Source organism: Nothobranchius furzeri, chromosome 19 (genome assembly GCF_043380555.1).
Source record: "Nothobranchius furzeri strain GRZ-AD chromosome 19, NfurGRZ-RIMD1, whole genome shotgun sequence".
In the NCBI taxonomy this organism is placed as follows: domain Eukaryota; kingdom Metazoa; phylum Chordata; class Actinopteri; order Cyprinodontiformes; family Nothobranchiidae; genus Nothobranchius; species Nothobranchius furzeri.
In genome coordinates this window covers 22,139,363-22,154,507 of record NC_091759.1, presented here as the reverse complement: position 1 = coordinate 22,154,507, position 15,145 = coordinate 22,139,363, and the positions used below count along the sequence as shown (strand labels likewise).

Below are 15,145 nucleotides of genomic sequence, written 5' to 3'. Positions count from 1 at the left end.
TCAATAAGACAAAAAAAGAGAAATTTTGACCTCCTCACAGGCCGGATGTGCTTCTTAATCTCAGATCCAAGCAGCGATGCATCAAAACTCTGATTATGTGACAGTAATGATGACGCCTTTAGTCGCCGAAGGAGACTTTTGACTTGCTGGGAGTCTAAAGCACACAACGTCCTGCTGGGAGCCGACAGAGCTCCACGTTTACTTAACTAAAACTCACACAGCGGCATGAAGAGATAAACAGCCCAAAACTCAAGTGTGTGTGTCATCTCCTCTGCTGTTCAGAGAGGAGCGCCGTTATCTGGATTCGTCACAAAATAAACATGAGCTTGGCTCTGATGGGCTGATGCTAATGACGATGATCTCGCTAGTCCGATTAGCGAACACAAACACAGGCTCGCAAAAGAATAACGCACTGAAGAAGAAACGTGGTTTCCTCTTGATACGAGCACAAGCGAAGACTCCAACTATGGTTTGTTGTAGTGCTCACACACACACACACACACACACACACACACACACACACACACACACACACACACAAACAATAAAGCCAAGCTCGTTAAGGGAGTGGGAGTGGAGGCGCCCAGGCGGAACGATATAAATAGCCCATCTTAGTTCAGCAGGGGCGGTGCTGGTGCAGGACACGGGAGGGATGGGGCGCGAGGAGAAGGAAAGATCAGGAGAAGACAAGGGATCTGCGAGAACCCGAGGAAGGAGAGGACACTGGAAACATCTACATAGTCGGAGAGGTGCAGCTCATAAAACCAGCGTGGACGAGACAACAGCGGGCCTCGCTGCAGGAGCGGAGGAGTGGGGGAGGTGCAGGTCGTCCGAGTCATGATACAGTTTTCATGCAGTCACGGCGGCTGGCGTCCGGAACGGTGCTTTCATCAGCTGTCCTGAGAGGTGTGTCAGCGTAAAGCACATCACCTGCTTTGGCTAAACGAACTACAAGGTTAAGAATAAAAACATAAAAACGCTTCGTTTTAATTAAGCCGAGGTGCTGCCTGGAGTGGGTTGGGACCTCGCGTGCAAGGCCACCTTCAACTGAACGTCCCTCAGAGACGGCGACCACGAAAGGCCAGTTGGTGAAGCAGCAGCAGACAAACAACACGTAGAGAAATATTCACCTACAAGCGACCAAAACTGTATTTTTCATTCTGCCACTAATCTGACCGAGTTATTTCTTTTCATAAATCTTCCTACAGACGATAAGAAGCCCAGAGACCGTCTGGAGCGCTGGCAGCACCGCGGACTTGATCCTAAGCTAGGCTAACCGCCATCTGACTGGAGCTCCATGACGAACAATCAGCCGTAAAATATGGAAACAGCTGATTCAACTCTGGTGAATCCACTCGCTGTATGTGGCAACAACGTCCCACTGAAGCAGACTCCAGATTAACGGAGACAGAAGGGAACAGACTGAGACGAAGTGACAACTCACGTTGTAATCTACAAGCTCTTAGACCAGTGAGATGCTCAGTTTGAGAGATTTGAAAGATCTTTAAAAGATTATCCCGAGCTGAGATTGGAGGAGATGTGGGTCAGGTCAACAGCACGTCCTGCTGACGCACAAAGATGCTGGAGAAAGCCCACAAAGGCATGAAGGAGAACATGTAGAGTCAGCAAAGAGAAGATGAGGGTGAGGATGATGATGCAGGAGAACACCTGCAGAACCACAGGTAAACCAGAGGAGGCGCCCTGAATCAAAGCTCATTACTGGCAGTGTTTCAGGAGCTCCTGTTCTACATTCTGGAGCCGACCTCGCTCTGATCTGGTGCCCCCCCCCCCCCCCCCCACCCACCCCCACCCACACACACACACACACACAACCATGTGGGGTGGAACACAGGCGAGCAGCAGAATTCCTCTGGTGTCAAACAGTGGCTGTTGGTGATGTTGGGTAATCCCATTCACAGTAACAAGGCCCAACCCCCCATCACACACACGCACGCACACACACACACACACACACGCACACACACACACACACACACACACCTCATGGTGGGTGAAGCTCTAATCCTGCACAGGACTAACCTGTGTTCGCCTCGCCGCGTCTCCCTGACCCCATCACTCCCTCTCCTCCACTCTGCCTCTCCATCTCTCCATCTCTCCCTGCCTTTTCTCCTCTCCATCCTCCTCCCTCATCCCCTCTCCTCCTCCGCATCCAGGCAACAATACAAACAGTCCTCTTCCTCACTGCCACCTCCCCATCTCCTCCTCTTGTTTTTTTTAAACCTCTCCCCGTTTTTGGTGTACTTACATGTCACCTCCATGGTTCCCAGTGTCGTACGACGCTCTCCACAGTGGCTGACAAATTCTCACCAGACAATGACCTGGTCGCTCTCGATGGGAGACGGGGAACAGATGGTTCCTCAGAGGTGTTCAGCTGGTTGTGCACAGCTAGCTTTAGCCACAAAGAGCGAAAACTCGCCGTCAACGCGGCTCGTGCACCACCTCCCTTTCCCTGGATTTGGATGTTGCTCTTGCACCCGTCCAGCTCGACTCGCACGTGAACCTTATCCTAAATTCAGCCTCCTCGCCTCTCGTGTCTCAAACTTCAGCGATCTGGCTGATATTTAAATTTTCTGCTTGCATTTCTGTTTGCCGTCCTCCCTCCCCCCCTCTGTGACTCTAAGAGCATCAGCCAGGCTGCTCTGCTTCACTTGTGTTGATCTCTGAGCTTATGCGGCGATTGGACGCACGCCACAACCACACACACCAATGGGGTTGCCGCTAGTGGATCACATGATAAACATAGGTGTGTGTGTGTGTTTGAGTGAGAAAGGTTTAGCTGTGGAGGGAGGGATGAGAGAAGACGAGGAGGAGGAGGAGGACTGTGAGTGGCTGCAAGCCGCTACATCAGTGAGACGCTTTTCCTCTCTCCAAGGTCCTGAGCAGAAAAAGAGAGAGAGATGAAGACTTTTTCATCCGCCTGCAGGGAGGAAGAGGAGGAGAAGACGACGTTTGAATGAAGAGACGAGAGGACACGTCGGGAGCCTCCGATAGATGCTCCTGCATCAAAACACAAACCGTGTAACGAGAGCGGGGTCCCATTTCATGGGAACAGAACCTGAGCAGACGCAATTGGACAGGGGTTGCCATGGAAACAAGGAGAAACAGACACAGCGGTGCCCTGCGAGCACCAGAGTTGCCTCCATTAAACACACCGCAAGAGCCTCTCATCGTTTCCAGAAAAATACACAAAAGCATCGGAGCAGCTCCGACAAGCGCTCAGCTCCAATTGACCTCTTGTGGGTTTGTCCTAAATGCACATAAATAAGTGTGTGTGTGTGTGTGTGTGTGTGTGTGTGTGTGTGTGAAGCCAAGTCAGTCATGCAGAATCAGACGCTAGGAACGATCGGTGTTCACGATAAAACACCAGTTGTTCCAGTATTCTGCACATCTACAGAGCGGATGCCCTCTGAATAATCCTGCGCGTCTCCGCTCGTCCACCCACACGAGGACACATCTTCTCTGAAGAGGATGTGATGTTTGAACATGTAATTCCGAATAGCAGGACGCATACAAATATAGACTCTCGGTGCAGCGTCTGAGTGACAGACGAGAGAAAAACGACTTTCTTCTCAAAATCCAAAAAAGAAAATCCAAACGGGGAAAATGCAGACGGGATTTAAGGGACTGAATCTGTTTGAATCGTGCAGATGTGAACAAAGATGGAGGTCATTAATCAGCGCTCATTAAGGCTGATCGCAGAGATTAATAAACCCAAAGTTTCTGTTTATTAGAGCAGCTTAAAACAGATAAACATCAGAGCCTAAAGGTGTCGTGTGCAGCTCTGCGGTATCACACAGATGGAGTGTTTTATCCTGTCCGTCTGGGCTCTTCCCGTCCTTCCCGTCCTTCTCCCAGCTTTTCCAGTATTTTTACCTAGTTGAAAATCTTCATTTCCGCCTCATTTTTGCAGTTACGAGATTACGGCTCACAGCAGCTTAAACACTAATCTGGCGCAAAAAGTGGGATGAAAGAGCGTAGCTTTTCAAATCGGCTTGTTGGGAAATTTATAACCATAAAAAGATCCCGATCAAACTTTCTCCTCATTTTTAAAGGCACACTAAGCAACTTTTCCATATTTTAAATAACCGACTAACTCTTCACGGGGCGAGTGAATCAGTGCGTTTACATGCAGCCAGTAACCCTTTTAAAACCCGAGTATTCACAATAACCCGGTTCCGCACGGCCATGTAAACACCGCCAAAAACCCGGATATGCTCATAGCCGGGTTTTTTAAAACCCGGTTACTACACCTGGGGTAACCCTTTTCTAACCCGAATGTTTGGTCGTGTAAACGCATATCGGGATATCCCCATCAAAGCGTGTGTTCTGCGCATGCTCTGTTCGCAAGGAATCTTGGTCTTTTGAGTAGCGAGACGTCTTGTATGCGCCAGAACACCGGAAGTAAACAACAAGTTGGGAGCAACATGGCGAGTCGCGGCACAGCACCACACTTTTGGAGTGACGAGGAAACTAAAGCGCAAACAAACGCGGTCGCTAGCTCTTCCGAACTGGGAAACATGTTGTTTTCACGGATACTGAACTGACGTAGTCCATACGTCGTGACGCTACCCCAACGTCCGCATTTAAATCGGGTTATGCAAGTTAGAGGTAACTCTTTCTATTTATGCTCGTAAACGGGTTTTTCTGATCAACTCAGAATCCCGAATACCGACCTTAACCCGATCATAACCCGGATATTGGCTGCATGTAAACGTACTCAATGTCTCCCAGCCCCCTCCGCCCCTCCTGGATACTCCGTTTGCACCTTCAGCCTCTCCAAACCGCTCCCCTGAAGTCTCACAAAGTCACGCTTTACGGATATTCATGTTTAGACCTCGGAACAGACGAGCTGTACCTGTTGTTGTAACGTGTTTATCATGGTGGAGCTTCAGGAGAGACAAAGACAACATTGAAATAATGAAGCTAAAGAAATGAAACGAACGTCTGATCACAACAGGAGTCATCGTCGGGAGTTTTCTGGATGGCGAGAGCTCAGAGCCACTTCTCCTGCACGTTTTAGATCATGAACACAGCTGATTTGTTTGATTTAGTGATGAACCGCTCCTGTAGACACTAATGAAGGCTGGGAGACGCTTCAGCTGTTAAAAACACGAGCGCTCATCAAGGAAGAGTGTTTCAGTTTTGTTTTACGACAGGGATTATGGATGTTGTGGGGCTGTCGTGGTTGACACGTCTCTGCAACATTGCGTGGTCATCGGGGGCAGTTCCTGTGGAGTAGCAGACCGGGGTGGTGGTCCCCATCTTTAAGAAGGGTGACCTGAGGGTGTGTTCCAACTATAGGGGGATCACACTCCTCAGCCTCCCTGGAAAGGTCTACTCCAAGGTACTGGAGAGGAGGGTCCGATCGATAGTTGAATCTCAGATTGAGGAGGAGCAATGTGGTTTTCGTCCTGGCCGTGGAACTGTGGACCAGCTCTATACCCTTGCAAGGGTGATGGAGGGGGCATGGGAGTTTGTCCAACCAATCCACATGTGTTTTGTGGATTTGGAGAAGGCTTATGACCATGTCCCCAGGGGCACCCTGTGGGGGACGCTCCAGGAGTACGGGGTGGGTGGCTTTCTGTTAAGGGCCATTCAGTCCCTTTACCAGAGGAGCGTGAGTTTGGTCCGCATAGCCGGTAGTAAGTCGGACCTGTTCCTGGTGAGGGTTGGACTCCGCCAGGGCTGCCCTTTGTCACCGGTTCTGTTCATTACCTTTATGGACAGAGTTTCTAGGCGCAGCCGTGGTTTGGAGTGTGTCGAGTTTGGTGGCAGGAGAATCTCGTCTCTGCTTTTTGCGGATGATGTGGTCCTCCTAGCTTCATCCAGCTCTGACCTTCAGCTCTTGCTGGGTAGGTTCGGCGTCTGCAGTGATGCGGACGCTGAGCCGATCTGTCGTGGTGAAGAGGGAGCTGAGCCAGAAAGCCAGGCTCTCGATTTACGTCCCAATCCTCACCTATAGTCATGAGCTTTGGGTAATGACCGAAAGAACAGGATCGCAGATACAAGCGGCCGAAATGAGTCTCCTCCGTAGGGTGGCCGGGCTCAGCCTTAGAGATAGGGTGAGGAGCTCGGACATTCGGGAGGGACTCGGAGTAGAACCGCTGCTCCTCCGGATCAAGAGGAGTCAGTTGAGGTGGTTTGGGCATCTGGTCAGGATGCCTCCTGGACGCCTCCCTGGGGAGGTGTTTCGGGCATGTCCTGCCGGCAGGAGGCCCCCGGGTCGACCCAGGACACGTTGGAGAGGTTACATCTCCAATCTGGTCCAGGAACGCCTTGGGGTCCTGCCGGAGGAGCTGGTGGAGGTGGCTGGTGAGAGGACGGTCTGGAGCTCCCTAGTTGGGATGCTGCCCCCGTGACCCGGACCCGGATAAGCGGAGGTAGAAGACGACGATGACTGCAAAGTTTCCAGTGGGAGGGTTAAACAACAAGTTAAAAAATATTAAGTTTGGTCGTATTCCTGCTGATAGTCAAACCGAAGGAGCAACAAGTGATGAAAATGTATTTTCTGGATGCTTTAAGCTGGTTCGGTGACCACAGAGAGACCAGAATCCGTGCAGAACATCAGGTTTCAGACACAGACATGCTGCTCTGGTCCTTTCTGTGGAAATCCACCATAACATCAGGAGCTCGTTATGCTTCCAAGTCCAGCTCTGATCATGAGTAGTCGCCATGTTGTGGTTGGTTAGAGTACATGTAGCCTGTTAGGCCTGCTGTATCTTTCTATTCGACTTGTCTCCTAGGTTTTCTTCTGCAACTTCTAAACAGGAACATCCTGAATTATGCTGCACGTAACTAACCCCCAAAAGGCTGTTGTGAATCAGAACCGCGGCGGTTCTGTGTTCTGGAGAAGATCCTTGTTTGTTTGACAAATCAGGGAAACGATGCTGAGCATCTGCTGCCGCTTACAGCCGACGCCCAACCGACAACACACACCATCGGTCATAAACACCTCCTTACTATCGCCATCTGGCCGCACACTACGACACGCTTCCTGTGTCGGCTGACTCAGCGTCGGCCGGCGTGAAGGAAGTTGGTCACTCTGGTCCAAACTCTGCTGAGTTTTGAGCGTGGAGGTGGGAGTTTGGTCTCAAATCTTCAAAAAGGCATTTTCTATCCTGAAGGGGCTTTTCTGAGGATTGACGTCGTTCCATTAGAGGTCAGCGTCGACAAAAATTAAGTATTTTAAACACAACTTTCAACAAATACCAGAAACTTTTTAAGGAAATAAGTCATTAGTATTTACCTCCATTTTTATTGTAGCATCCATTTATTTTATTTACCTTTTTTAGCTAAATAAACTTGCTTTGTAAAGAATATTCTCTTGCAGCTCTCATTTACTCATGTTGCCAGCATGTCTGCTGTCATCTCTGGTGTGAACAAATGCCTTGTGAATCGTTTTGGTGGCGCTCCTGTTTCAGGAAGTAGAAGTTAGCCGGAGGAGTGGAGGACAGAAAACAGCAGGAGATGGAGTCTTGCTCATTATTCATGTTTGGACATCTCTCCTCCGATTGGCTAACAGCAACGCGACTCTACCACTGACTCTGTTTGCTCTGCAACGTTGATGTTTTATCTCCACAAATAACACAAGCCTGGAGGAGTTCTGCTGTGTGGCGGAATTGCTAATGCTAATGGTTAGCTTTCACTAACTGCTGTTTCCTGGACGATAAACCGACAACCGTCTTTCCCGACTTGAGTCCAGATGGGTGAGTCCATGAATGTTAAGTGACAGGGTGACGTAGATCTGTCAGGATTTCCTAATCCTAGAGTTTCACCGTCTGTTTTCTATCAGAAGCTAATGCAGGAGATAGGTGTAGGAGACTATTTTCATGTTCGGCCTGCGTGAAACACCCAGAGTTACTGATCCTTGTCCAAAAATAAGTAAATCACGGTTCCTCTGTGAACTTGGTCTTTAATCATCCAACATCTTTCTCTTTTTATGTACCTAATGCAGAATCACCCGTACCTTGTTGAAGTCTTCACTCGTGGCTCTCATCTCCTTCCAGGTCTTGTTGAGCAGCTGGATGCAGATGCAGAAAAACTCCGCAAAGGAGCGATCGTGGGTGAAGAACATGGGATGGAAGTCGTGGCAGTTCTCGCTGGCTGTGGAGGTAAAAGGATGAAAACCCACAGCAGCTAAGTCATTTTGGTAAACAACTAACAGATTTGACATAAATATAAGTCAGAACCAGACGAGAATGTGAATGAAAGTGTGTCCAATTCCCTTTTCCAGTTCCAGCTTCATTAAATGGACTTTTCCACTTTTCCTAAGCCGGCAGTGGTTTGTTCTCTTTATTAGTGGTGAAACGACACGTCCCAGTCACCAGGTCTGTATTGGAGTGTGTTTGACATCCAGATGAGCGAGAGGAGGGCAAGACTCGGCCCTGGAGGACCCAAACTGTGTAAACCTGCAGGTACAATAACGAGGCCTGACATTCATTTGAACTGCATTAGTCTCCCTCTCGCCTCGCTGGGATGAGTGGAGGCCTGGAGCCAAAGGTTGGTTCATTCAGAGCGTGCAGGGGGGGGGGTGTTGCATGGAAGAGGTGAGGCGGCAATTGAGACTTCACCGTGTAATGAGTGATGCCATCAGCCCATGGGGGCGAGCGGGGCCTTGATTTGGAGCGATGGATCTGAGATTAGAGATGGGCGAGGTGGAGGACAGGGAACGGATCCGCAGGGCCAAACAGATGCTGACTACCTGCTTCTGTTACTGGTGGGAAATAAAAGGATCAAAAGGAAATAAATAGGAAAAATATTTAGATTTTGCCTAATTTGAAAGGAGGATTGAAATTTGGAGTGACCTCTAAGTTTACAGGTGCGTTTACGCCGGCCTGAGGCGGCCTGGAGAGGGAAAAAACACGTCAAGGTTCATTTGGGAGACACACACTCACTCGCACACGCTCTCGTGAGATTTTCACGAGTTTTATTACGTCGCCAAAACCCAAAAAAACACATCTTAAAAGCAACAAAGTTCAATCAAAAACCTGCTGGAATAAAATCTAAAGAGTTTTGCTCTGGTGCTTCAGTTTAAAACATGGCAGCTGCTTCCTGTCAAAATCCAAAATATTTCATTCAACCTCCAGGAAGTGACAGTTGTTTGAATGAAAAGTCTCCGCGGTGCGGCCCACCGAGAGGAGGAAGACTGAACTAATTAGCACTTCCTTTCTGTGGCGCCGTAGATGCTTCTCGGCATGCTGAAATGGCGCCGGTGCTGAATCACTCTCACCGCTGCAAAAGCACTTAAAATTACCCACCTGAATGGAGATGGAACGTGTGAGTGCAAAGTGCTGTTAGCGTGATTAGACAACTCCAGCTGTAAGCCGTCCTTACTTAACCAGCCATCATAGTTTCGTTTTACTAGTTACCCTTCGGTGTTGTTCTGTTGCATGTTTTAGGGGCTGTATTGAGCTTTCTTTAGTTCTTCCCGACTCCCACTCTGCACACAATCTCAGTTTGAGACTGCTGCACGTCTGGAAACCTGCAGAAAACTTTCTGCTGCCTTTGTGTTGATACTGACCTAATATGGTTGACTACAAATTAATTTAAACGTATACAGAAAAAGTCTTCTTTACAAATGGAAACTGCTCTATGAAGCATTTAAAACTTTGTAGCATTAGCTTGGGCTAGCATTAGCAGTTTCCCAGGCTGGCATTAGCAGTAGCTTGGGATAGTGCTAGCTTGGGCTAGCATTAGCAGTTCCCCATACTGGCATTAGCAGTAGCTCAGGCTAGTGCTAGCAGTAGCTTGGGCTAGCATTAGCAGTTCCGCAGGCTGGCATTAGCACAGTGGCGGCGCCAGGGGGGAGCTACAGCTATCCCTGGATTAGTCATTGCACCCCCAAGTAAATATTAGATTATTATTTTTTTTTACAATTTAAATTTCCTTGAACCGTCACCTTATCGTGGTGGAGGAGTTTGAGTGCCCTAATGATCCTAGGAGCTATGTTGTCTGGGGCACTTAGTGCCCCTGGTAGGGTCTCCCATGACAAATTGGTCTTAGGTGAAGGGTGAGACAAAGAACGGTTCGAAGGATCTTTCATGGCGGTGAAAACGAAGAGTCGGAGTACCCGGCCCGGAGGGTTACCGGGGTCCCACCCTGGAGCCAGGCCTGGGGTTGGGGCCCGTGAGCGAGCGCCTGGTGGCCGGGCTTTCGCCCATGGGGCCCGGCCGGGCCCAGCCCGAACCGGATACATGGGCTCGTCCAACTGTGGACCCACCACCCGCAGGAGGAACATGAAGGGTCCGGTGCAGTGTGGATCGGGTGGCAGACCAAGGCGGGAGCCTTGGCGGTCCAATCCCCGGACAAGGAAACTAGTTTTTGGGACATGGAACGTCACCTCGCTGGCGGGGAAGGAGCCGGAGCTTGTGGCAGAGGTTGAGCGGTACCGGCTTGATATAGTCGGACTCACCTCGACACATTGCATTGGCTCTGGAACCCGAGACCTGGAGAGGGGTTGGACACTCTACTTTGCTGGAGTTGCTCCGGGTGAGAGGCGGAGGGCTGGGGTTGGCTTTTTGTTAGCCCCGAGACTCTCTGCCTGTGTGTTGGGGTTTACCCCGGGGGACAAGAGGGTAGCTTCCTTGCGCCTTCGGGTCGGGGAACGGGTCCTGACTGTTGTTTGTGCTTATGGGCCAAATATCAGTTCAGAGTACCCACCCTTTTTGGAGTCCCTGGGACGAGTGCTAGATAGTACTCCATCAGGGGACTCCATTGTCCTGCTGGGGGACTTCAATGCTCACGTGGGCAATGACAGCTTGACCTGGAGGGGTGTGATTGGGAGGAACGGCCCACCTGATCAGAACTCGAGCGGTGTTTTGTTATTGGACTTCTGTGCAAGCCGCAGTTTGGCCATAACGAACACCATGTTCGAACATAAGGATGCCCACCGGTACACTTGGTACCAGGGCAGCCTAGGTCACAGGTCGATGATAGATTTTGTAGTCGTATCATCTGACCTGCGACCGTATGTTTTGGACACCCGAGTGAAGAGAGGGGCGGAGCTGTCAACTGATCACCACCTGGTGGTGAGTTGGATCAGATGGCAAGGGAACATGCCGCGTAGACCTGGCAGACCCAAACGCATAGTGAGGGTCTGCTGGGAACGCCTGGCAGAAGAACCTGTCAAGACGGTCTTCAACTCCCACCTCCGGCAGAGCTTTGACCACGTCCCGAGAGCAGTGGGGGACATTGAGTCCGAGTGGGCCTTGTTCCACTCGGCGATTGTCGAGGCGGCTGTTGCTAGCTGTGGCCGTAAGGTGGCCGGTGCCAGTCGTGGTGGCAACCCCCGTACCCGCTGGTGGACACCAGAGGTTCGGGGAGCCGTCAGGCTGAAGAAGGAGGCCTACAGGGCGTGGCTGGTCTGTGGGTCTCCGGAGGCAGCAGACAGGTACCGGATAGCCAAGCGGGGTGCAGCAGTGGCAGTTGCCGAGGCAAAATCTCGGGCGTGGGAGGAGTTTGGTGAGGCCATGGAGAAAGACTATCGATCGGCTCCAAAGAGGTTCTGGCAAACTGTCCGGCGCCTCAGGAGAGGAAGGCAGCAACTCGCTCACACTGTTTACAGTGGGGATGGGGAGCTGCTGACGTCAACTGAGGCTATAGTCGGACGGTGGAAGGAATACTTTGAGGAGCTCCTCAATCCCTCCAATGCGCATTCCGAGGAGGAACCAGAGCTGGGAGGCCTGGGGATGGACTGTCCGATCTCGGGGGCAGAAGTTGCTGAGGTAGTCAAACAACTACACAGCGGCGGAGCCCCGGGGGCGGATGAGGTTCGTCCTGGGTATCTCAAGGCTATGGATGTTGTAGGGCTGTCATGGTTGACACGTCTCTACAACATTGCGTGGTCATCGGGGGCAGTTCCTAGGGAGTGGCAGACCGGGGTGGTGGTCCCCATCTTTAAGAAGGGTGACCTGAGGGTGTGTTCCAACTATAGGGGGATCACACTCCTCAGCCTCCCTGGAAAGGTCTACTCCAAGGTACTGGAGAGGAGGGTCCGATCGATAGTTGAATCTCAGATAGAGGAGGAGCAATGTGGTTTTCGTCCTGGCCGTGGAACTGTGGACCAGCTCTATACCCTTGCAAGGGTGATGGAGGGGGCATGGGAGTTTGCCCAACCAATCCACATGTGCTTTGTGGATTTGGAGAAGGCTTATGACCGTGTCCCCAGGGGCACCCTGTGGGGGACGCTCCAGGAGTATGGGGTGGGTGGCTTTCTGTTAAGGGCCATTCAGTCCCTTTACCAGAGGAGCGTGAGTTTGGTCCGCATAGCCGGTAGTAAGTCGGACCTGTTCCCAGTGAGGGTTGGACTCCGCCAGGGCTGCCCTTTGTCACCGGTTCTGTTCATCACTTTTATGGACAGAATTTCTAGACGCAGCCGTGGTGTGGAGTGTGTCGAGTTTGGTGGCAGGAGAATCTCGTCTCTGCTTTTTGCGGATGATGTGGTCCTCCTAGCTTCATCCAGCTCTGACCTTCAGCTCTTGCTGGGTAGGTTCGCGGCCGAATGTGAAGCGGCTGGGATGAGGATCAGCACCTCCAAATCTGAGACCATGGTTCTCGACCGGAAAAGGGTGGCTTGCCACCTCCGGGTCGGGGGAGAGGTCCTACCTCAAGTGGAGGAGTTTAAGTATCTCGGGGTCTTGTTCACGAGTGAGGGTAGGAGGGATCGGGAGATCGACAGGCGGATTGGTTCGGCATCTGCAGTGATGCGGACGCTGAGCCGATCTGTCGTGGGGAAGAGGGAGCTGAGCCAGAAAGCCAGGCTCTCGATTTACCGGTCGATCTACGTCCCAATCCTCACCTATGGTCATGAGCTTTGGGTAATGACCGAAAGAACGAGATCGCGGATACAAGCGGCCGAAATGAGTTTCCTCCGTAGGGTGGCCGGGCTCAGCCTTAGAGATAGGGTGAGGAGCTCGGACATTCGGGAGGGACTCGGAGTAGAACCGCTGCTCCTCCGGATCGAAAGGAGCCAGTTGAGGTGGTTTGGGCATCTGGTCAGGATGCCTCCTGGACGCCTCCCTGGGGAGGTGTTTCGGGCATGTCCTGCCGGCAGAAGGCCCCCGGGTCGACCCAGGACACGTTGGAGAAGTTACATCTCCAATCTGGTCCGGGAACGCCTTGGGGTCCTGCCGGAGGAGCTGGTGGACAAGGCCGGGGAGAGGACGGCCTGGAGCTCCCTAGTTGGGATGCTGCCCCCGCGACCCGGACCCGGATAAGCGGAGGAAGACGAGACGAGAGAGACAATTTAAATTTAACGTGTGGATGTGATAATATTTAACATACAAAACAAAATAATCAGTAAATTATCATATAGATAGTAAAAACTTAAACCAAAACAGGAAATTGATGTTAACCTTTGACCTCATTTTCTACCTGTGAACGAGTGAAAGGTAGAGCTAGTGGTGAAATGGATCGGTTTTTGTTGCCCACATTTCCACAAGTTCAGTCAGAAACAAATGAATGTTTGGAAGTGATGTCAGAGCCACAAAAACCTACGGATCTGGATGAAGAGAGTCAACCCTCAACCGCCGCAGCAGTCGAGGGTTTGAAATGCTAACACTAACGTTAGCTAACCTTGCAACACTATGATTTCATGGAAAAGTCAGAGATTGTTCATATGTTTATGATGTATATTAATGATTGTTTCAGATGTTGTTGAGGTGTTGTGCACGCATGTGTATCTGCTAGTGTTGAAGGCGTTTTAGAGAACAATAGGTACGCATGACCACTTCCTTCATAGCACCCTCAATAAAAAGACTAGCTCCTTCATAGCACCTGCAGAAAAACATTTCTGGAGCCGCCACTGCATTAGCAGTAGCTTGGGATAGCGCTAGCTTGAGCTAGCATTAGCAGTTCCCCAGGCTGGCATTAGCAGTAGCTTGGGTTAGCATTGTTCTGCAGTTAGCATTGCTGCTACTAATGTTTATTGCTGAAGTTGAAGGGTTGGGACCTGCAAGCTGAAGCTTTTGACATGTTAAACAAGCTTTTCTCAGAATGAATCTTTCTTCTTTGCAGTTAAAACATTACCGATTCACATGGCAGCAGGTCAGAGAAATAAATGTAAATGTGGTTTTAAATTCTTGGGCCACTTTAATAATCTGCACACATACAGAGAATCAGAGAGATTATTCCATCAGGTGTGTCCCTCTCCCACAATCATCTTCTTCTCTTTCGTTTTTTGCATCTGCACCAATAAATAATTCAGTGGATGAGAAAACAAGCTACATATGGCGACCACTTCTCCTTAAACAGCTGAGGCAGGAAGAAGGAGCATTTAGCTTTGAGTCTGCAAACATGATCTGCAACTCAGAGTCACAACTTCTGATTCTTTCTGCGGGAAAGCATTTGGGTCAGCAGCAAACCGCGTGGAAGGAACGTTAATAAACTAATAAATTCTCTTTGTCTGCCGCCGTGTCGTCCAGCTGCTCAGCCAGATGTTCCCATTCAGGGCTTCATAGAGCCTGCAACTGATCGCTATGGTGAGCGGTTTAGGCGATCCTCCATCATACTTTATTTACACTAAACAAATAATAAATGTATGCAGAATGATACCCAGCAAACCTCACCGATGCTGTTAGTTAAACGATGCATTTAACATGTTTTCTGGGATATTAACAGCTAATTTATGCAGCATCAGGGGGAAAACTCATGATTCTTGTTACAACACCTAAATAATTTGGCTTTATTGTCAAACGTGATAAAAATGTTATTTGAATGAAAGAACAGACTTCAGCGAGAGGAAGTTTTAAACTGATGCTGAGAAAAGGAGGAATTTCGTCAGGGTTGCATGTTGGTACAGATGGTAGCTCTGTTGCCTCAAAGCAAGAAGGTTGAAGGTTTGAATCTTTGTAAGTGCGGAAAGTCCTGGTATTCTAGTTTCCTCCCACAGACCAAATCTCACACTTTCCTCTGTGCATTGGTTGCTTTTACTGTTTTTCGTCTCCAGAATGGATCTCCGCGTTTCTGTCTGCAGACTGACTCAGCAAAGAGACGATCAACAGCACAGCCCCGATGACGCCACATCACAAAACACTTTCCTCTGCCTGACTCTTGAACCTCAGAGGGCCCTTTGCTCAAAGAGACGCCACCCTGAGTGCATCAACGTGCGGCACCTTACATATTCAGC

At 50.2% G+C, this 15,145-nt stretch overlaps 1 protein-coding gene across 5 annotated transcripts in view; it reads right to left on the bottom strand.

Moving 5' to 3' along the window:
* Positions 1 to 15,145, bottom strand: part of elmo1 (engulfment and cell motility 1 (ced-12 homolog, C. elegans)) — a 122,144-nt gene that overhangs the window by 14,990 nt on the left and 92,009 nt on the right. For all 5 annotated transcript variants that reach the window (XM_054745319.2, XM_015973989.3, XM_054745321.2 and 2 more), the window contains one exon: positions 7,988 to 8,124. In XM_054745319.2, coding sequence (XP_054601294.1) covers positions 7,988 to 8,124 — 137 coding nt within the window. The remainder of the gene's footprint in view (positions 1 to 7,987; positions 8,125 to 15,145) is intronic.